The sequence below is a fragment of the Bos javanicus genome, chromosome 3 (genome assembly GCF_032452875.1).
Source record: "Bos javanicus breed banteng chromosome 3, ARS-OSU_banteng_1.0, whole genome shotgun sequence".
Taxonomy (NCBI): domain Eukaryota; kingdom Metazoa; phylum Chordata; class Mammalia; order Artiodactyla; family Bovidae; genus Bos; species Bos javanicus.
In genome coordinates this window covers 73,808,761-73,833,640 of record NC_083870.1, presented here as the reverse complement: position 1 = coordinate 73,833,640, position 24,880 = coordinate 73,808,761, and the positions used below count along the sequence as shown (strand labels likewise).

The 24,880-nt window shown below is 36.0% G+C and overlaps 1 protein-coding gene across 1 annotated transcript in view; it reads right to left on the bottom strand.

Annotated features, from left to right (window-relative positions):
* Positions 1-24,880, bottom strand: part of NEGR1 (neuronal growth regulator 1) — a 1,040,237-nt gene that overhangs the window by 232,940 nt on the left and 782,417 nt on the right. Inside the window, exon 5 of the mRNA XM_061411594.1 lies at positions 11,365-11,485. Coding sequence (XP_061267578.1) covers positions 11,365-11,485 — 121 coding nt within the window. The remainder of the gene's footprint in view (positions 1-11,364; positions 11,486-24,880) is intronic.

The window sequence follows — 24,880 nt, the reverse complement described above, 5'->3', positions numbered from 1 at the left end:
GAATTCTTCCAAATCTCTTTCCCTGTGTTCCTAATCTCAGCTAATAACTTCACCATTCAATCTTGTTATTGAGACAGAAAACTTGGAATTACCTTCAAATTGTCCTTTCCTTGTATCTAATCAGACACTGAAATATACAAATAATACATTTTCTGTCTTGATTTTAAACTGAACAACCAATACCCCAGTTTAAACCATATTTTATATCTTTCCCATCCATTCTTCCCAAATGCTTCCAGAAATGTTTTGTGAAGATGAGAGGTAGATCATTTTACTACTCTTGAAAAGGCCCCAAATGGCTTCCTAGGGCCTATGGAATCAAGCCCAAATGTCTTATGATATTTAAGATCCCTCAAGTCTTGCACTAAGGGTCCTTTCTAAACCTACCTCCTATTACATACACCAGATTTCACGTCCTGCATCCTGAGACATAACAAACTCTCCACACAATGCTTATATGAATTGACTGTGTTCTTTCCTTGCTTATGATTATTTTCGACTCCTTGCAATATTTGGAAATTCTATTCATTCTTTGTTTTCCAGCACAAAAACTACCTTCCCCACCCTCTGGAAGCATTTGTTAATGCTCTGATTGGAGTTGAACTGACTGTTGCTGTGCACTTTTAAGGAATTGACTTAGGATTCTCTTCGGATTTTCTTGGTACTTACTTCATTTTGGTGATTTTTATGACAGGTCACAAATTGTAAGTCAGGAGATGCAAACTAGAGTTAGTCCACTTTCAACCTTGTTTGACTGGCCCAAAGTTTACAATAAAATAATATGTCCTTATGTCTTACTCGGACATGTGCTCTCCAGATCCCAATATTTGTTTCAGATATTTACCCTTTATCAACTTGGCCTTGAATGACTAAATCATTACAGGGGCGATGAAGTTGTATTGATAAGACTTTGGTTGTAAAAAGGCATGAAATATCATCAGAATGAAATTTATATACTAATAAAAATAAGCAAATACATTATAATGAGATAATGTTATAAATTCAAGTTCTTTCAATGCGGGGACTTATTTCTTTTTCAAATTTCACAAATTACCTCACAGATAAGTACCTGATGGAAAGAAAGAAAGTCTCAGGTCAGCAGAGAAGATCATTTTTAATGTGGGGTGGTAATGAAATTTATGGCCTGTCTAGATGATCCAGTACCCTTCTAAATCAAAATATGTAATGACTTACTCATAGTAACAGCCTTGCATATGAGAGGACAAGAGGGGTGATGGGCAGGGTGTGTGTGTGTGTGTGTGTGTGTGTGTGTGTGTATGTGTGTGTGTGTGTGTGTGTGTGTAAAATTATAATTCTAGACCCTCTGAATAATCAAACTGTGGTATAAAATCTAGAAGAGGGATATCTTGACATGCGAGTCAGGAAATTAGGGGAGTGGTTGTTTTGATTTTAGGGTCACTTTATTGAGGTATAATTGATATATATAAAATTCTATGTATTTTATACATGCTACTCAATGAGTTTGGATAACCTCAATAGAAAGTGAAACCATCAATACAAAGGCTATAAACATATTCATCAACCTCCCAAGTTTTCCTTGAAATTAGATTTTTACTGCCCATTCTTTAATTCCCTTCAGCAAGTCATTTTACCTTTATGAGATTGTATTTTTCTTAGGCATAATCTAGTTAGAATTATGCAAGGAATGAATAAGATAATATGCAGTGATTATATAATATGTGATGTAAGACTTCAAAGTCAGCATATAGGATAAAAGTCACAAGCCGTTAAAACTGCCCTTGCGTGTGTGTTCAGTCGCTCAGCTATGTCCAACTCTTTGTGACCCCATGGACTGTAGTCCTCCAAGTTCCTCTGTCTATGGAATTCTAAGGCAAGAATGGGTTGCCATTGACAATTCCCTAGACTTCCTTACTTTAAACTAACACACTTCACAAAAGTCTCCAAAATGGAAGGCAAGCCCTTCAGGGTGAGTACAGTGAAATGACCTGTTAGAGTATAAGAAAAAGATAATAAAATGTCCATTTAAGTTTCATTTATATCTCATCTTCTAAATTTTATCTGTTTTAGCTTACTTAATGCATGCAATATACTAATTCAGAAATGCATGTACATAATTTACAAATAAGTATGCATATTTTGGTAGTTTGCTAAGGTTTAAATTTCACTCATAGGGATATGTATTCTAAAATAGTTGTGAAATAGAAATACTGTTTTACATCATTCTCCATGGTTGAGCACTGGATGAAATAGTTGATTTTTGTTTTAGAACCATGTTATATTAGACACACATTTTCCACCTGAAAATCTCATTGAGAATGGAGATATACTCACACTATCAGAAAAAATAGGAATGAAGACTGATCAAAGGAGTAGCAGGAATATGTCTCCCACTGCATGTCTTTCTGAAACATATATTGAGTGGAGTAGTGAGTTCATGCCATTTAAATTGTTACTATTTATATTTATCTCTTTCTTTTACTTTTTCTGCCTCTCTCAAGCAGCACCCAAAGCTTAAAGAGTTAATTCTATCATAAGTGAAATGCAAAAATGTCCTTCTTTTGCTAAATTACCATATATAAAAATGCTTTGAAAATCATAGTGTTATACAAATGTGATGTATGTATTCATAACTTAACACACACAAATTACATGAAAAACAGCAGAGAAAAAGGGATCAATGAAGACACAGAGAAATATTTTAACACATTTTTCTGGTTCCCTTGAAAATAAAAGAAAGGAAGAAGACCCTCCCTCTTATATTCCTTCATCAAAATGAGTAACTCAGATAAAATTTATGGCCTGTCTAGACGATCCAGTAGTAAATAATCTAGAATAGGAAAACAGAAAGGAAAGGTCACTCCACTTCATTACGATTTTCCAAGTTTACCTCACCTCTGTAAAGCTAACAGTAAAAAAAAATCATCATTCCCTAAAGTGAAAACCTAACCTGATTGAAAAAGGTCATCATACTTCTGTGTAATGTGAACCTGGCATACTCCACCTGGCTGATTTTAGGCATTTCCCTATCCATTAAGTGGTAACTGAATATATTGTGTAACATGTGCATGCATGTTTTATGCACATAGATACTAAATCCTTTAAAACAGGCAATAAGATACTGCTCATCATATTCCCTTTGAAGCACTGGTTTAAGCTGAACAAATTACAGGATTCTGAAGTGAGAGGTATGATGACATGGATATTTGTAGTAAAGAATGGCAAAAATTCATAGACTAAATTTGATATCTATTGCTTAAAAAGTCAAAATATTATAAGTTCTCATCATCAAATATATTCAATTGTAGTTATACATTTGCTATTAACAGATATATTGATAATTTTAATTTTTTACTACATATTTGTTTTCCATTCATGGATGTAATTTTTATTTACCTTATTTGTAATTTTTGTATCCTTATCTTAAATTATGATAAATTATTACGGAAAATGCCTTGTTGATAATAAAGAATTCTAAAAAGCATAGCCACAATGGAACATTTGCTTAAAATAGGCAGTGAATAAAACATGCATCATTCTAAAACACTGAAGCAGTTAAACTCATCATACAAAATAAGAAGGCAAGTCTTTCTAAATTGCGGGCCTGGATTTGAGGACAGCTAAAAATCAATAGGAGGTAATCCAAATAAGTAGACAAATAACAAAATTCTTATTTAAGTCAAGATGGTATTATCATCTCCATAAAGTGATATAAAATCTATTTTTGTAATACTTATTTAAATTTTAGTCTATTAAAATTTACTTTATGTTTTTAGTCTTAATCCTAAGTGAATGTACTATTCTCAAGTCATAGATCAACTTAATTTCATGTCATCAAAACATTATTTACTAGAATTTTATTAAGGATTTTTGCATCTATGTTCATCAGTGATATTGTCCTGTAGTTTTCTTTTTTTGTGGGATCTTTGTCAGGTTTTGGTATTAGGGTGATGGTGGCCTCATAGAATGAGTTTGGAAGTTTACCTTCCTCTGCAATTTTCTGGAAGAGTTTGAGCAAGATAGGTGTTAGCTCTTCTCTAAATTTTTGGTAGAATTCAGCTGTGAAGCCGTCTGGACCGGGGCTTTTGTTTGCTGGAAGATTTTTGATTACACTTTCACCATTACTATTCAACATAGTTTTGGAAGTTTTGGCCACAGCAATCAGAGCAGAAAAAGAAATAAAAGGAATCCAAATTGGAAAAGAAGAAGTAAAACTCTCACTATTTGCAGATGACATGATCCTCTACATAGAAAACCCTAAAGACTCCACCAGAAAATTACTAGAACTAATCAATGACTATAGTAAAGTTACAGGATACAAAATCAACACACAGAAATCCCTTGCATTCCTATACACTAATAATGAGAAAACAGAAAGAGAAATTAAGGAAATAATTCCATTCACCATTGCAATGGAAAGAATAAAATACTTAGGAATATATCTACCTAAAGAAACTAAAGACCCATATATAGAAAACTATAAAATACTGGTGAAAGAAATCAAAGAGGACACTAATAGATGGAGAAATATACCATGTTCATGAATTGGAAGAATCAATATAGTGAAAATGAGTATACTACCCAAAGCAATTTATAGATTCAATGCAATCCCTATCAAGCTACCAACGGTATTCTTCACAGAGCTAGAACAAATAATTTCACAATTTGTATGGAAATACAAAAAACCTCGAATAGCCAAAGCGATCTTGAGAAAGAAGAATGGAACTGGAGGAATCAACCTACCTGACTTCAGGCTCTACTACAAAGCCACAGTTATCAAGACAGTATGGTACTGGCACAAAGACAGAAATATAGATCAATGGAACAAAATAGAAAGCCCAGAGATAAATCCACGCACATATGGACACCTTATCTTTGACAAAGGAGGCAAGAATATACAATGGATTAAAGACATTCTCTTTAACAAGTGGTGCTGGGAAATCTGGTCAACCACTTGTAAAAGAATGAAACTAGAACACTTTCTAACACCATACACAAAAATAAACTCAAAATGGATTAAAGATCTAAATGTAAGACCAGAAACTATAAAACTCCTAGAGGAGAACATAGGCAAAACACTCTCTGACATACATCACAGCAGGATCCTCTATGACCCACCTCCCAGAATATTGGAAATAAAAGCAAAAATAAACAAATGGGACCTAATTAACCTTAAAAGCTTCTGCACATCAAAGGAAACTATTAGCAAGGTAAAAAGACAGCCTTCAGAATGGGAGAAAATATTAGCAAATGAAGCAATGGACAAACAACTAATCTCAAAAATATACAAGCAACTCCTACAGCTCAACTCCAGAAAAATAAACGACCCAATCAAAAAATGGGCCAAAGAACTAAATAGACATTTCTCCAAGGAAGACATACAGATGGCTAACAAACACATGAAAAGATGCTCAACATCACTCATTATCAGAGAAATGCAAATCAAAACCACTATGAGGTACCATTTCACACCAGTCAGAATGGCTGCGATCTGAAAGTCTACAAATAATAAATGCTGGAGAGGGTGTGGAGAAAAGGGAACCCTCTTACACTGTTGGTGGGAATGCAAACTAGTACAGCCACTATGGAGAAGAGTGTGGAGATTCCTTAAAAAACTGGAAATAGAACTGCCTTATGATCCAGCAATCGCACTGCTGGGCATACACACTGAGGAAACCAGAAGGGAAAGAGACACGTGTACCCCAATGTTCATCGCAGCACTGTTTATAATAGCCAGGACATGGAAGCAACCTAGATGTCCATCAGCAGATGAGTGGATAAGAAAGTAGTGGTACATATACACAATGGAGTATTACTCAGCCATTAAAAAGAATACATTTGAATCAGTTCTAATGAGGTGGATGAAACTGGAGCCTATTATACAGAGTGAAGTAAGCCAGAAGGAAAACCACCAATACAGTATACTAATGCATATATATGGAATTTAGAAAGATGGTAACAATAACCCTGTGTACGAGACAGCAAAAGAGACACTGATGTATAGAACAGTCTTATGGACTCTGTGGGAGAGGGAGAGGGTGGGAAGATTTGGGAGAATGGCATTGAAACATGTAAAATATCATGTATGAAATGAGATGCCAGTCCAGGTTCGATGCACAATACTGGATGCTTGGGGCTAGTGCACTGGGACGACCCAGAGGGATAGTATGGGGAGGGAGGAGGGAGGAGGGTTCAGGATGGGAACACATGTATACCTGTGGCGGATTCATTTTGATATTTGGCAAAACTAATACAATTATGTAAAGTTTAAAAATAAAATTAAGAAAAAAAAACATTATTTACTTAAAGTGTCCTTTCACTACATATAAGGAGTATATTTCTTCTTATCAGTCTTGTCTGCAAAAACCATCACAATATTGCAAAGTAATTAGCATCCAATTATAAAAATTTTGTTTAAAAGACAAAAAAGTTAAAATTTTTAGTTTTATGTATAATCAAAGTCTGAACTCTAGTTCTCCCAACACTTACTGTATTTATACCTAGAGTAAAATTTAGCATACTAGAATTGTCCCTGCCAGGTATGCTGAAAGTCACTATAGTGTTAAAAAAAATGACCATTTTATGTGTGCTAAGTCACTTCAGTCGTGTCCAACTCTTTGTGACCCCATGCACTATAAGCTTCCAGGCTCCTCTGTCCATGGGATTCTCTAGGCAAGAATACTGGAGTGAGTTGCTGGGCCCTCCTCCAGTGGATCTTAGCAACTCAGGGATCAAATCCACATCTTTTATGTCTCCTGCATTAGCAGGTAGGTTTTTTACCACTAGCGCCACTTGGGAAGCCCAGACTATATTATACAAAGAAATAATATCTTCATAACTAATATATAACTTTAGTCATTGCTATGATGCTTACCCAAACAGTACAATAAACTAAAGGTCAAATGGCTAATATTTCTAATGTATAAACAATTACATCATTCATAAGGGAAACAGTGTGACAGACATCTTTGAAGATGGCATCCAATGGTTCTCAACTCTTAATGTTTATGTTCCCCTGTAATCTCTCCCTCTTTGAATAGGGTCACCTTTTATAACCAATAATATATTGCAGAAATGACAGAGACTTCTCAGACTAGGTCATGAACAGCTTCTATGGTGTTCTCTTGAATCACTAGCTCTGGGGAAAACCAACTGTCTTATTATAAAGATGTCAAGCAGCCCTATTTAGAGATCTATATAGTGATTAACAGACACCTTCTGTCAGTAATGGTTGCTTCCCTGGTGGCTCAGTGGTAAATAATTCACTTGCCAAGGCAGGAGACTTGGGTTTGATCCCTGGGTTGGGAAGATTCCCTGGAGAAGGAAATGACAACCTATTCCAGTATTCTTGCTTGGGAAATCCCATGAACAGAGGAATCTTGTGGGCTGCAGTCCATGAGGTCGCGAGAGAGTTGGACAAGACAATGACTAAACAACAACCTGTCAATAACAGGCACCAGTTTGTGGGGCATGGGACTGAGCCGTCTTAGCAGCTGATCCTCCAGTCCTAGTCAAGCCTTCAGAGGATTAGCAGCAGGTGACATTTGATGGGAACCAGGTGGGAGACCCTGAGCCATACCCCACTAGGAATTCCACCAGGAATGCTCCTGGATTCCTGACCCAGACATACTGAGATAACAAAAGCTTACTGTTTGAAGTTGCTAAATTTGGGGTTGTTACTTAGCAACAGAAAACTAATAATGGCAATGTAAACAAAGGACAGAATATAGGTTGAGAGGCTGACAAAGGTAAAATGTGTCCTGATAGCATCTTTTATATGAGTGCTCTTAGATAAGTTAAGTTTCTTATGTTTTAGTTTTGTCATCAGTAAATTGAAGATAATAAATCATACCTCAGAGAGGTCTGAAGAATAAATGAGACAGAATGTAAAGGTCCTGGGAAGTAATTTATCCCTGGTAATGTTTCTTCCTTGTCTTTAAATTGTGCTTAATTTTGCAGGATCTTTTTTTTTTTTTTTTAAGTTTTCAAGCAGATTATTCTCAGTGCACAGAAGAGGATTTTACAGGATATGATACAACTATAGGCAAAGATAAGATTAGAGATGATCAGGTATTTCCTCCTATTTGTTTGTGTTTATTTGCTTATATTTATCTGAATGAAAATCTGGCTTTGAAAATCTTGACTTAAGCAAGATGAATTTTTATAAACATCTCTTAAAGTACATGGGCTTCCCAGGTGGTGCCAGGGGTAAAGAATCCACCTGCCTATGCAGGAGCTGCCAGAGACATGAGTTTGATTCCTGGGTCAGGAAGATCCCCTAGAGTAGGAAATGCAACCCACTCTAGTATTCTTGCCTGGAAAATTCCATGGACAGAGGAGCCTGGTGGGCTATGAGGTAGCAGAGAGTTGGGCACAACTGAGCATGTATGTACAAAAGTATATGAACAGAGTAAGTTATTTCTGAATATTTTTAAAGCCTCAAGTATAAAAGGAAATAAAACTAAGAAAACAAAACTTCTCCAGATCTTGTAAAAACTCTGCTCTGTTCCAAGAGAGTCTCTGACAGCCTCATGCTTCTGTTAACAACCTTGAGGTCAAGAAAACAACCCAAAAACATGCTGTATCTGTTTCTTTTCTGTATAGTTACCTTGACTCCATTATTTCTGTGTCTTTGACTAAACCAACGGAGAAAGTATAAGCGAATGTTTCTATGTTCGGTCTTATTTTGCTAACTGATAAGTTACCTGAAATGCCTTTATCCTGGCATTTAACATTGACTTTTCAAATTATTTTTGATAGATCCCGAGGTCCCATGACCATACTAGGTGTCACAGTATAGACGTTAAATCCATGAACTCCATCTGAATATTTGCAAGACTTCTTGGGTTCAATTTCCAGCTCTGTCATTAACTATAGACTTGTGCAAAGTACTTATTGTAAATACACTGTGCTAGATTTCTCTTCAGCAAGAGGTAAGGATAAAAATATTATCTTTCTATAGGTTTGTTGTGAAAATAAAATGGGTTAATGTTAAATACGAAGTGCTTATCACATAGATAGCTTTTCATTTTGATAAAATAAATCTTTTAAATGTCCTGGGCCCTGAAGGTAGCATGGTAGATGCACTAGTGAGTGTAACAACAATCATTTGACAAGCAGAAGTTTTCTTTCTCTCACTCCCTACACATATTCAAATTTTTTTTTTTTTTGTAGTTTTGAGAAGATAGATTTATATATTCTAGTGGTATTTGGATATTTCTTCAAATACAACTCTAACAAATGATAAATGTATGCTTCATTCTTAAATAAAATATATATTTGCCTTTGAAAATGCATTTGATTTTCACAGCTACTAGATTTTTTTCTGTGAATGAGTGTATCAGGGAAGGGCTCTGACTGGGGAGAATTAATCAACATATTTTTGTAGCAGTTCTAAACTCCTCTGAAAAGTTATAGTCCATTTCCCAACTTGGGGAAAAAAACAAAACAAAACAAAACAATGAAGCTACAACTGCAGACACAACTTGGCTCTCTTCTGTCTTTGGTATAGGCCAAGCAAGTGGGGTGAGGGTTGTTGTAGTCTTTTTGACAATGGTCACTGAATTTAGGAAAGTGAAAGAGAGAGATATAGCAAAAAAAAAAAAAAATAGTAGAAATAAAATGGACTTTAACAAAGGAGTTCTCACTTGTGCTACTAAGAATAATCCTGCTCATTAACCTTTCAGAAAGGCATGACACAGTTTCAAAAGTGAATTTGAAAGATATGTAAAATAATTTAAACCACTTTTTAAAAAGTGTGCTTTGTGGAGAACCAGGGATGGGGGAAGGAGTTACAAGGACATCCTAACGGAAGGGGGGCTCTGAGTAGATAGAACTGAGACTCCATTCACCCCTACTTTCACAGATATTATTTAGTGGGTCTTCAAATAGGATTATATTTGAACAAAGGGTTTCATAATTTTCAAAGGATTGAGAACCATGCTTCTAGATGTTTACCTCTATTCATCATCACAAACTGAAAACTTCTTAACCTGGATTATCAGAATCTGAGGAAGGTTATATTGCCAGATATATAATCTTGTAGGGTTGGGATAAGGGTGACCACAGATGAGTTTATCTAATTTTAGGTTTATAAAAATATATGGGAGCTTCCAAAAGCCACCAAGATTTCAAATTAATAAAAGCAATAATTAATTAGCAAAAAAAATTAGAAATTAAGTAGCCCAAATTGTAGAAGAGGTTGCATATAAAATAACTGCAAAAAAATTCTAGGTGAATCCACTATCAGTTATCCAAAACAAATAAGATAGTTATGGGGATATCTTTTATTGTTTTATTGTTAAGGCTGATGTTAAAGGAGAATATTTCCCATAAATCCTCTTTTGATTACAGTTTAAGAAACAAAGTACCTACTCATGTCACATCCATTTTCATCCATTGTAGCAACATCTAAGTTCTTATGTGATTTCACCTGTTTTCTGTTCAGACACTTAGCTGTAATTAGTTATGAGACATGACACTTAATAAACCTCATATGTTTATGTTGAACAGTATGGCATTGTCAATATTTAGCCTTTTTGACTGAAAAAAAAATTTAAATTTCATATGGTCCAAACTAACATTTTCTAGCATACATTCCCTCCTTAATTTTGAAGCCATTTAGATGATATCCTCTCCTCTGTATTATATCTTCCATTTAATCCACAGGGGTCCCATTCTTCTTTGTTGGCTTGATAAGAACAGGTGAAGAGGTCTGAATGAGCCCACTGGTTGAAAGTAAAGAGAAAGTCCTTAAGTCTTGTCTTGTCTTGTTCAACAGCTCTTGCTAAGACTTTCAGAAGTGCCTCAAGGGGACAATCATATAGAGCTGATGTTAGAGTAGCCCTAAAATCCCCTTCATTAGTCCTTCAACCATGCAGTTTATCCCTCTACAGTCCCTTTAGTGATAGAATACCTGAAATGCCATATTCTATAAAAACAAAATGTTAAAATGTCTTAAGGGAGAGAGAGGCAGGTAAAAGGGTTAGGCTGATCAAGGAAGCCAGGCAGAGTCGGCGGCTCTGATTGCTTTTGGAGTGCTCTTATGGAAGCTGGGCCCAAGTCCTTTAAGAGCGGGTTTATTTCCCAAGTAAACATGGTTTCCAGAAAGAGCAATGGTGTGCTGGCTCCGAAGGGAGGGGTAGAAATGAAAGGCATCAGTGATGGGGGATTTGCTGGCATTTCTGAGATCATATAAACCAAAGTGGACATTTCTTCTGGATGCTATTAGCTACTCATCCCTCCCACGTGGGCCTCTTCGTGCCCCAGAGAAGGCTGCTAAGAATCATTCAAGCCAGTTAAAGAAACTGCTTAAAGTAAATATCTGAAACACAAACACATTAGCTCAAAGTGCTTGAAACAGAGTAATAATCACAAAGTCCTTACTTCTTCTCCCCTTTGTACCATTCAAAGGCCGGAGGCGGCACACCTGCACCTTCGCATCTTATCAATCCACTGCGTCCGGGGGCCACGGTGCCAGATTTAATTTCCTGAATTGTAGGAGCAACTGAAAAAGAAACAAAGAAAGAAAGAAACTGGTGGGTTAGTTAAAATAATCTTCAACAGAAATATAGCACACATATTTTTATTCCTTCTACATTCAAAGCAATCTTATGCCTGAAAGACCAATGCATCACATTTTCAGTGTTTTATGCTCCTCATATGAGACCAGTCATTTTCAGCTTCATTTTTCAAGTTGGACAATAGACAAATGTTCCTAGGGAGTGCAGAGTAAATGCAATACATTTTGGCCTTGCTTCCTATTGGAAAAATGGCATTGTTGAGGGGAACACTTCATCTGTACTCCAGTCAAACTACACTTCAATAATAGCTCTCATTCACTGAGTGACGGCTGGGAGCCAGTCATGGTGGCTCCGTGCTTTATGTTCATGATTTCCTCACAGTAATGCTCTAAGCTAGATGGTATTATCTCAATTTTACAAATGTGAGAACTGAAACTCAGAGAGGTTAAATAATTTGTCTGAGGTCACACAGCTACTTAGCTGCAGAGTTTGGATTTCATGTCAGGCATGTTGACCCAAAGTCTGAAGTCTTCCTATTCTGTGTTTTTCCTTACTCCCTATCATGTTAGTGATTTTTTAAAATGTATTTCCTTCTACCTGGAATGCTATCCTTTCTCATTTCCACAGATTCAAGGCCCAAATTTTGGGGTCACCATCTCCTTACTCTTCCTTGCTCTGGCAGGAAATAGCTCTCTTTTTTTCAGAACAGTTTCTCTAAATCTCTCATAACATACACTTTGTGTCTTGTAATGATGGATACACCAGGCTTCCTTGTCAGCTGCCTAAAGGCAGGATAAATATCTGATTTATCTCTGCTTATTCAGAGGTCAAAGCACAGTGCCTGGCACAAAATGATGCTTAAAAATATTCATCATAGCATAGGAGAAGGGAATGGCTACTCACTCCAGTATTCTTGCCTGGAGAATTCCATGGACAGAGGAGACTGGCAGGCTTACAGTCCATGGGGTCACAAAGAGACAGACATGACTGAGGGATTTGCTGGAGAAGGAAAAGGCAACCCACTCCAGTTTTCTTGCCTGGAGAATCCCAGGGACAGAGGAACCTGGTGGGCTGCCATCTCTGGGGTTGCACAGAGTCGGACACAACTGAAGCGACTTAGCAGCAGCATATATGTTTGTATGTATATGTAGATACACACATATATATTGGTTTTATTTTTCTGTGAGAACCCTGAATAATATATGGAGCCAAAGGATGGAAAATTAGATGGGACCTTGAGGGCAATTTTAAGGACTTGGTTTCTACTCTGAATGAGATGGTGAACCACTACAGAGGCGGGGGAGCGGGGAGCATAATCTGGCTTTTGTTTTAAAAGTATCACATCACAGGCTGCTGTGTTGAGAAAAGATTATCATGAAGACAGGATGAAAGCTGCTACAGTAAGTAAGGCAAGTGATGTGGGCAGCTCAGATTATGGTGGTAGCACCTGAGTAGTGGAAAGTTACTGGCTTTGAGGTACGTTGTGAAGTTGGAGCCAATAGGATTTTTTGACAGATGTAAAAAAAAAAATTGAGGGTGATTTTATTTGGCTTAGAGTCAGACATGACTGAGCAACTTCACTTTCACTTTTCACTTTCATGCATTGGAGAAGGAAATGGCAACCCACTCCAGTGTTCTTGCCTGGAGAATCCCAGAGACGGGGGAGCCTGGTGGGCTGCCATCTATGGGGTCGCACGGAGTCAGACACGGCTGAAGTAACTTAGCAGCAGCAGCAGCAGAAGGTTAGAAATACCCATTGACTGAGATGGGTTCAACAGTTAAGTAGATGAGTTTAGGAGTTGTACGTATAAGCCATTTTATTTAAAATATTTTCACTGCCTTTAAAATTCTCCTATTTTTAAATCCTCCTAAATCTGCTTACTCATTTTTACTCCCCCTCTATGGAAATCACTGATTTTTAAAATTTTATTAATAGTTTTGCCTTTTCCAGAATGTTATGTAGTTGGGGTCATATAACATGTTTCATATGTTTCATATTGGCTTGATATTGGCTTCTTTCACTTAGTAATACGCTTTATTTAAGTTTATTTAAGTTTCCTCCATGTCTTTTCATTTTAGCACTGAATACTATTTCACTGTCTGTATGTACCACAGTTTATTTATCCATCCACCTGCTAAAGAATTTCTTGGTTGCTTTAAGCATTGGCAATTGCACGGAAAGCCACTATAAAAATCCATTTTTCTGTGTGAATGTAAATTTTCGACTCTTTTGGGTAAATACCAAGAAGTACAATTGCTAGATTATAGGATAAGAATATGTTTAGTTTTGTAAGAAACTTACAAACTGCCTTCCAAAGTTTGCATAGCTACCAACTATGTATGAGAATTCCTGTTGTTCCATGTTCTCATCAGCATTTGGAGTTAGTGTTTCACATTTTGTTCATTCTAAGAGGTTTGTAGTGGTATCTCTATTTTAATTTGCATTTCACTAATGACTTACTCCTTGGAGGGAAAGTTATGACCAACCTAGATAGCATATTGAAAAGCAGAGATATTACTTTGCCAACAAAGGTCCATCTAGTCAAGGCTATGGTTTTTCCAGTGGTCATGTATGGATGTGAGAGTTGGACTGTGAAGAAAGCTGAGCACTGAAGAATTGATGCTTTTGAACTGTGGTGTTGGAGAAGACTCTTGAGAGTCCCTTGGACTGCAAGGAGATCCAACCAGTCCATCCTCAAGGAGATCAGTCCTGGGTGTTCATTGGAGGGACTGATGCTGAAGCTGAAACTCCAGTACTTTGGCCACCTCATGCGAAGAGTTGACTCATTGGAAAAGACTCTGATGCTGGGAGGGATCGGGGACAGGAGGAGAAGGGGATGACAGAGGATGAGATGACTGGATGGCATCACTGACTCGATGGACATGAGTCTGAGTGAACTCCGGGAGTTGGTGATGGACAGGGAGGCCTGGTGTGCTGCGATTCATGGGGTCGCAGAGTCGGACACAACTGAGCAACTGAACTGAACTGAACTGAATGACATGATGTGAAGTGTCTTTTTATGTGCTTATTTGTCATCTATATATCTTCTTTGATCCATTTTTAAATTGAATTGTTTATACTATTTTTATTGAGTTTTAAGTATTCTTTATATATTGTGGATAACAGTCTCTTGTCAGATGCATCTTTTGCAAATATTTTTCTCAGTCTGTGGATTGTCTTTGCATTATCTTGATAGTGTGATTCACAGAGCCAAAAATTCTAATCAATTTATCAACTTTTTTTTCCCATGAATTATGCCTTTGGTTTCTAAAAAGTCATCACCAATTGCAAAGTCATCTAGATTTTTCCTATTTTATTTTTCCAGTGTTGTTTGCTTCTATTTTGCCATAAATATTTTCTTTTCTACCAGTCTACGTTTAGCATAGTACATATTTCAATAGCACTATGAAAAAGAGTTCAGTATAACAGGAACCTGGAATACACAAATACTAATTCATTCAGACAAAAGACTTGACTAAGTGTGCACCTTGGATATATTTTAAGTTTCTTTAGAAAGCAATAAAAAGGTACAGAGTTTAATGATTTTTCAATATGTAGTGAATATAAAAACCGTACACACTCTTCCAACAGAACATTGCCTTTCCTTTTGAAAATGCCTGAGCAGATTAATCATTTTCTGTTAAGGGTAATATTTTACTTTGAATTTCTAGCACCTCTATTTCTCTGTGGTATTTTTATTTTTAATACTAGGCTCAATTAGAAAGATATTTGCAAAGAAATATTTTTATAAATGTTTTGCGGATAACTTGGCAAAAATAATTTTGAGAAGTTTGAATAAGAAAATGAAAGAATATACATAAGCACATTTATATATACACAAATACAAACACATACATACTCTCTAATTCAACATGAAGAACCATTTAATAAGTTTTAACTTTGTTAGGTAAAGATGCACATCCCCCCTTATAAGGCAATAACAATACAAAAGATATTTATAAATAACAACCCCTTATGTCAATTATTATGACACTGTTTTGCTTGTAAGAAATATAGGTAAGATTGTATTTTCACTCTGTTTTCACAGACTTTCATGTATTTCTCTCTCTGTCACACTATGAGGCCATAATCTTTTATGATATCCAACTATTATTGAAGATGAAATAACATATGCAACAGGAGATCTATCACAAGTTTCTATTGAAAACCTAGCTAGTTCAATTACTCCCTTGTCTGTCAAGGGGGCCATGACTCATTACAACCAAAACCATGAAATCCGGAACATGGCCTGAAAACCCAGGCATAATGAACCTAAATAAAAATCTAATTTGTCATTAAAAGCCTTTTATGCAGTACAGTGTGCATATGGCTCAACACTTGGTAAACATACAAGTTAAAGGGACATGATCATGTTGTCTAGAGGGTTCACGGGCTGCTGAAATGGACACTGAAAAACAGAAAGATACTAAAACAGCATATGGAAGCCTAGATAAAAAATGAAATAGGAATTAACACTGTGAGTAAGAAAAGGTCCTGAGAGTGTTTTATGTGTCAGAGAATTAAAGGGCCATGGGGTGTAAGTAATCAATATAGAGAGAGAAGTCTCAAATACATTTCATTTTGAGGCTAAAATTATAAACTTGAACTTGAAAACTGTATTGATTTTTCTTTGGGACATGAATGAACCCTTATGCATATTATTCTGCCTTTTTTGAAAATGACTGTACAAGAGGAAGTAGATCCACCCCTTTATTTATTCTTCATTCCTTCATCAACTCAACAGGTACTTTTTATTGAAGACTACATTAATAAAAAATATAACATCCCTGGCCTCATAAGACTAAGATTCTTGAGTTTGTATGTATGCATACATGTACATGAATGTGCAAACAGTAAATAAACAGTAAGGGAGTGATACAAACTAAGATGGGAATTGAGCAAGATGAAAGAAAAAGGAATGCAAGGTGGGTTCTTTTATGTGGTGAAGTTACAGAGCTACTTATTGATAAAGAAGAGAATTTGAGCAGAGAAGTAAACGATGTGAGGAAAGAAATCATGTGGTTTTCTATAGAAAATTATTAAAATAAAAGAAAAAAAGAAAACTCAAAGACCCTGAGGGGAAATCACTGAGGTAGAAACATGCTTAACAGGTTTGAGAAGCAGCAAAACAGTCAATGTGACTTGAGCAGATTAAGTGAACAGAAGAATCCAGAAGAGAAGGTTGGATAGGCAGCTGGAACTCAGATTCGGAGGGTCTTGGAGCTGATGGTAAAGCCTTTGAATTTTATTCTAAGATGAGGTTGTGGAGATTTTGAGCAGATGTATGATATGAGTTGATTAACATTTTATACAGATTTTTGGCCACTGTGTGGAACATGGTCTGCATAGAGGCAGGAGAGGAAACTGGCAGAACGGCTAGAAGCCTGTTGTAGTAATCTTTAGGATGATGAGAAAATCATTGGCCAATCCATAGAAAAGGCAAGAATTGAGAGAAAATTTAATTAAATAGATCATTGGTCACATTGGACTTGAGTCAACTCATTTTAGTTAACTGGCAGTGAGAAGACATGTTTAGTAAAATTCCAAGTTTACACCATTCTGAATCCTATTACTTTGTATAAATAAGAGTTCTGTGGTCACTGAAATGTCTAATCAAACCCAATAGTTTTCTTTTCTAGAGCATATCTCAGAGACTGTGACGCTCATGTATTCCTTGTGAATCTCACAGTATGGAGCTTTTCCAAATTTATGAGACCGCAGAATTACAGAGCATTTTATATTGAGTTCTTGAGGGCCAAATATTTTGTGGGGCATATTCTGGGTATTTTGGACAGTTGGAGAAGTAGATGTCTAAGGTCTATTGCACATCCTCTGTTATGTGATACATGACTTTTCATCACTGCTTTAACTAACTTCTGTGTGCTCATGAGCTATAAGGTACTAACGAGTTTTATGTGATGTAATTATTTGCATCAGAAGGATATGGCCACTTTTTTGGCCAGAAATATATACCTCACAACAATTATGGCTAATTACATCTCTAACTGGAGCTATAACAATGCATTTTATGTGTGATCAGTAAAGTTGTACAAAGCACTGTTTCCCCTGAAATGTTCCATGTTTTAGGAAATCATCTTGGGGCTCTTCCTAGAAAAGACAATCAAATGATAAAATCTGAGTAGTTGCTCCCAGAGCTTATTTCTTTCCCCATCATACTGTGTTGTTCTGTGAATTTCGGTCCTGGAATAGAAGTGGGAGTAGGAGTGTAAACATGTGCATACACAAGCATTTTTATTTCTGGAACTGTTTTCTTTTTTTCTTTCTATGGAAATATATTTGTTGTTGTTGCTGTTCTAGTCAAACCTAACTTTTTAAATTACACCAACGTGGCAAAGAAGGTGATTACTTGGATTCCTCGAATTCATGAGTACAGTGGCATCCTCGGGAATAGACTGATTCCTTTGCAATGCTGAAATTAGGCATCCTACCCTTGTATCAAATTGTATATGGCTATAAATTGAAGCAATTGTATAGTGAACAAAAAATTCAGTTTCAGATGAATGTTATTAGACAAATGCAGGAAACAGCAAAGAACAAATGATGAGGAAGACCAGCAGTGAAAGGGTCAAGAAGGGATATTTAACACCTGTGTGATTAGATGTTCATAGAAAAGGAGTCTTCCCTTTTCATTTACTCAGTGGGATATTTCCTGTCATTGTTTAGCCAGTCATTTCAGGATGAAGATAATTAAAGGTTCTTTACCCAAAACTCCAGGCTCTGCAGGTGCAAGCAACAGAACCTCTGCACTTGGCACCCAACAAGCCTAATCAAGATTCAAGCTTTCTTAGTTACATGACAATAGCCACAAAGACCTTCCTCTCTTACCATCCTGATTGGGAAGTTTGGTTTTGTACAAAGTCTTATTACAAAAAGTGAGTGAATCAGAGAGTTACTTTAATAGCCTTAGTGAAGTGAGTTAGCTGCAGTGAAACTTTATAATTTCAAAGGTGTTTGATCACCACCCTGCCTCCTCAAATGATGGACAATGATAAAGGTACCATGATGAATAATTAAAACAATAAAGAAGAGTGAGGGGTAGTAATAAGAAGTAAATCATGAAGAAATTCATCCTAGAGAAGCTACATAGGAAAACACTGTGGTAAATAAGCATGTTGACCTTGGTCTAGATTCTGAACTTTGTGAACTACACTATGGCACACTTGGTCAAATGGACAGTTTCTGAAAAAAATAAAATAAGGTTTTATCATCTAACAGAGAACACACGATGTAAAAGATGTGCTTGCTCAATATACTACTGCTACAAATGGGGATGATGATAGTTGAAAACTTTCTTTCCTGAAGATAAGATGAAACTCAGGGTAGGAAACCTGAAAATCTTTCTAAGGTTTCCATAGATCTCACAGAAATGTATCACAAGGTCAATAAACCCTATCAATGAAGTACATGTGTCCTTATTTCAGTGACTAATTTTATTTTAAAGAAAGATAAGAACTCCATGTTATTACTTAGATAAATTTTTAAAATATTTATCTAACTGGACTTCTTAAAAATCAAAATACTGTAATATAGACATAGTCTTCATGACTCATGGCATAAAGAACTTTCACATTGAATTACACCTCTGGTAAGCTCTCACAGAGAATGAAAATAATCCAATGTGTAAGGTATTTTCTGCTTCGTCAAGACCTTAAACATTTACACAGTGGCAACATACTGTAGTATTAATAAAAAGACCCATTTTGTTTTCATAAAAGACACCACTTTTTGTCAAGCAAAAGTGGTTCTAAAATTCACCATCTTAGTTAACCCTTCTAAACTTCAGTTTTTGCATCTGAAAAGTATATAGTGCCTACTTCATAGGATTGCTGTATAGGCAATATAAAACACTTCATGGAGCATGCTTATAATGCTCTGTGCTGAGTTAGAAGTCAATAAAACTTGTCTATTATTAAACAGGAATTATTGAAAATGAATAGGGTATCACAGCTCTATTCTCTTTATTTTATTTTATTGTTTTTTTTTTGAGTTTTTTTTTAAATTTTATTTTATTTTAAAACTTTACATCTTTAAGAGCATAGAATGATAAATCAGATATGGATAGAAAGGAAACTGAGTTTTCTTTCTTTTTTTTTTAATCATTGTCTTGGTACAGCAAGCATGTGATTAATTCAAAGATAAACTTATACATCAAGTTTACTCTCCAGAAGTCCATCAATATCTTGCTTTTTTTATTTACTGTAATTAACCAAGGGCAAATTCATTGTTAACATATTTATAGTAGACTTAGTTTCCTGTCTCACTGACCAAGAAGTAAGAGGCTTGATTCAACAATGTGACAGAACATTAAAAGTGCATGGAACACATAGGTGTCCCTTCTAGAAAGATGCGCGATTGTGGAGGTATGTCATGTGTTAGGGCATATACAAGATCAATATACTAATTCAGTTAAGCAAATGATGAGATCATTGTCTCTTTGAAAAGAATGACAATGATAATAATTTTGCATGTAAACTAAACTTCAATATTTGATATTCATTATAACAGTGTATTAAGCTGTGATCTCTAATTCCCTTATGTTCACACAGATGTGTAAAAAGAAAAATATTTTATAAAAAAAATCAGAGCTAAGATATATAAGTGTGTATTAAGTCAGATTTTAGGGGCATTGGTGAAGGTCCTAGAACTGGTCCCATACACTCTCAAAAAAATCTGTGCATTGTTTGAAATTACAGCATAAGGGATTATTTTTCTAAACTCATGATTTAACTCTATTATAACATTTAATCATTTTAAGATAGTTAAATATACTTAAGTTTTCATTAGTCACATATATTGTGGTATGAATGATCTGATATTGTGTTGATCATGAATGTGCATCTGTGAGAAGCCATTTGAGGATGGAAAGTTATGTTATTTGTGACTCATGAAGAAGTAAATAAAAGAACAGGAAAGAAAGGGTTATATAATGAGTTTGCTTGTGATTAGGCAGAATTCATTCATATCATGCTTTGGCAAGGGTCAGCACTACTGAAATTACAGCTTGAAGTAGCTGTCCCCTTGTAGTCAGCAATGCTCACTCCAGTGATGCATCCACTGTAAAATATGTCTGAGATTTATTGGGCCACCAGCTGTATCAATAGGAATTAAATGGTTCACTGTTTTCCTAGCTGTTCACCAAACTTTCTTTCTTTAGATTTTATTCATGATTTGCTCTCTTCTCTGTTGTCAGTAATGGTGAATTATAGCTGTATGTGATTGATTTGAGTACACTGAACAAGTCTGCAAGAATTGTGAAGTGGGATTCTCCAAAGACATCTTGATTCTTAGCACATAAGATCTTGTAACAAAAGTTGCCCATCAGTGCAAATGTTCAAATTCTTAAACATTTGAATATGTTCTTTACATATTGAAGCTATTATAAGTTTCTGTTCAGTTCAGTCGCTCAGTTGTGTCCGACTCTTTGTGACCCCATGAATTGCAGCACGCCAGGCCTCCCTTTCCATCACCAACTCCCAGAGTTCACTCAAACTCACGTCCATCGAGTCAGTGATGCCATCCAGCCATCTCATCCTCTATTGTCCCCTTCTCCTCCTGCCCCCAATCCCTTCCAGCATCAGAGTCTTTTCCAATGAGTCAACTCTTCGCATGAGGTGGCCAAAGTACGAGTTTCAGCTTTAGCATCAGTCCTTCCAAAGAACACTCAGGACTGAGCTCCTTTAGAATAGATTGGTTGGACCTCCTTGCAGTCCAAGGGACTCTCAAGAGTCTTCTCCAACACCACAGTTCAAAAGCATCAATTCTTCAGCACTCAGCTTTCTTCACAGTCCAACTCTCATATCCATACATGACCACTGGAAAAACCATAGCCTTGACTAGACGGACCTTTGCTGGCAAAGTAATGTCTCTGCTTTTGAATATGCTATCTATTTTGGTCATAACTTTCCTTCCAAGGAGTAAGCATCTTTTAATTTCATGGCTGCAGTCACCATCTGGAGTGATTTTGGAGCCCCCCAAAATTATGTTTACTGCTATAAAAATTACTTTTTAGTGAATCCCTCCAAATAAAGATTAGAATAATTGAGATGCTTTCTTTAGATTACCTGTAAAATATGAAAATATCCTTGGGATTATTTTTCTGATGGGGAAATGTTTTCTATTTGCATTAATTAATCAGTTTAAATAAGTTGTTTACATTTTAATTATGCTTATGCTTTAAGTCATGGTACACTTTTAAAGATTAATATTGATCTCTCAAAATGTGAATAAGGTAAACATATATAAATTTAAGATTTTTGCAATAAATCAATATAAAATAAATGATAACAATAAAGATATAATCTGTAATAGGTGGTGATAACATTGATGGAATCTTTCCTTAGGTTAATTTTTAATCTGTTGATATTTCTCTCTGGCCTCAGGGCCAGATTCCTCTGAAAGTTCCTTAGTTGACTGAATGGTTTATTATTTCTTCTTGTTTCTGTGGCCTTCAATAATCTTAAAATAGCACATTTAAAAAGTTGATTAAAATTCAGTTATTAAAATTGTTTAATTCTGAGAAATGAATAATTCATATTGCTAATATATTCTAAGGAATTACTTTCCAAACACACTGTCTTGGAGGGAATGAAAAGAAAGCCTTTGAGTAGCTAGAAAAAAGGGAGGGGATTAAAGAAAAAGTGCTAAGATTTACATTACAGAAATCTAGTCGTAAACTACCAATTTTTTTTCCCCTGCTTACTGCCCTCAAATGCATGAAGAAGGTTAGAGGTTTAGCAAAACTATAGGAAACATGTTAAATTAATGACATTTTCCACAACTATAGGCACAGATTCTCTAGTAAGAAGGTGAACATTAAACTGAATTGCTTCTCCCTTTCCGTTTACCTTGAGGTGTCAATAAGCTGTACTCTCAGACCTGTATTCTCAGACCTGGAAGCTGTCCTGTTATAGTATTTCTACATGGTTCAAAGAGCAAAGCAACAGAAGTCATAACTATGAAATGGACATGCTTTATCCAGACTTGCCATGGACTTTGAACACGGAGGACAACAATCTAGCAAGAACTGATACTAGTTTTAGAATTGAGAGGTAATTTTTCTTCCTATCTGAAAAACACAGTCTTGGACACTTCTATTTAAGGATAATGAAAGCTAAATCAGAGCAAACACAGTAGGTAGCTAAGACCAAAAGAAAAGAAGACATAAAGTGGGAGAGACATTTCACTATAAATATTGTGTCTTAAAGAAATTGAAAGATGTGGAAAGGAGGGATAGTAGAAAACCTGTAATTTTAAGAAACAATAGCAAAGGTTTATTTGGGACTAAGAATGTTTTAAAAGGGGGAAAAAAGTCATCCTTCCTGAAATGATTAAATAAAATGTGGTTTGAGAAGAGTCTGCTTAACAGCAAAAGAAATTTGACAACTGATGGGTTTGTCAAGAAAGGAGAAGTCTGACTAACAAATAAATTCCATGTCAGCAACACCAGAACATGAATAAATTATTAGCAAAATCTTCAGGCTCTTTCCTCTTCTGCTCAGAAATAAAAATAAACATGTGCAGCCGATATCCTCCTTATAATCTCAATCTTATTTAGTGCCTCTTAAGTCAAAATCACTAGATTCCTCGCTCTTTACTGCTCTCATCTTGCAAAACTTATCTATGCATTTGATTAACAGTTACTACTACCAGATCATCAATGTCATTGCAAAATATTTACAAGTCTTGAGAGACTCAGTAATATTGTAGGTTCTTCCTTTAAAATGCATTTTATCACTCCTCACTGAAGAACTATGGACAGAAGTTCATAATATTGTACAGGGGGCAGTGATTAAAACCATCCCCAAGTAAAGGAAATGCAAAAAGGCAAAACGGTTGTCTGAGGATTCCTTAAAAATAGCTGAGAAAAGAAGAGAAGCAAAAGGCAAAGGAGAAAAGGAAAGATATATCCATCTGAATGTAGAGTTCCAAAGAATAGCAAGGAGAGATAAGAAAGCTTTCCTCAGAGATCAATGCAAAGAAATGGAGGAAAACAATAGAAGAGAAAAGACTAGAGATCTCTTCAAGAAAATGAGAGATACCAAGGGAATATTTCATGCAAAGATTGGCTCAATAAAGGACAGAAACAGTATGGACCTAACAAAAGCAGAAGATATTAAGAAAAGGTAGCAAGAATACACAGAACTATACAAAAAAGATCTTAATGACTCAGAAAACCATGATGGTTTGAACACCCACCTAGACCCAGACATCCTGGAATGTGAAGTCAAGTGGGCCTTAGGGGGCATCATAACAAACAAAGCAAGTGGAGGTGCTGGAATTCCAGCTGAGCTTTTTCAAATTCTAAAAGATGATGCTGTGAAGGTGCTGCACCCAATTATGCCAACAAATTTGGAAAATTCAGCAGTGGCCACAGGACTGGAAAAGTCAGTTTTTATTCCAATCCCAAAGAAAGGCAAAGCCAAAGTATGTTCAGCTATTACACAACTGTACTCATCTCACACACTAGCAAATTAATGCTCAAAATTCTCTGAGCTAGGCTTCCATGGTAGGTGAACCAAGAACTCCCAGATGTTCAAGCTGGTTTTAGAAAAGGCAAAGGAACCACAGAACAAGTTGCCAACACCCACTGGATCATTGAAAAAGCAAGAGAATTTCAGAAGAACATCTGCTTCATTGACTAACCTAAAGTCTTTGACTGTATGGATCACAGCAAACTGTGGAAAATTCCTAAAGAGATGGGAATACCAGATCACCTTACCTGCCTCCTGATAAACCTGTATTCAGGTCAAGAAGCAGTAGTTAGAACTGGACATGGAACAACAGACTGGTTCCAAATTGGGAGAGGAGTAGGTCAAGGCTGTATATTGTCACCCTGCTTATTTAACATATATGCAGAGTATATCATGCAAAATGCCAGGCTGGATGAAGCACAAGCCGGAATCAAGACTACCAGGAGAAATATCAATAACCTCAGATATGCAGATGGCACCACCCTTATGGGAGAAAGCCAAGAGGAAATAAGAGCCTCTTGATGAAAGTGAAAGAGAGTGAAAAAGTTGGCTTAAAACTCAACAATCAGAAGACTAATATCATGGTATCCTGTCCCCTCACTTCATGGCAAATAGATGGGGAAGCAAGGGAAACAGTGACAGACTTTATTTTCTCAGGCTCCGAAATAATTGCAGATGGTGACTGCAGCCATGAAATTAAAAGATGTGCTCTCCTTGGAAGAAGCTATGACCAACCTAGACAGCATATTAAAAAACAGAGGTATTACTTTGCAGACAAAGGTCTGTATAGGCTAAGCTATGGTTTTTTCAGTAGTCATGTGGATGTGAGAGTTGGACTATAAAGAAAGCTTAGCGCTGAATAATTGATGCCTTTAACTGTGGTGTTG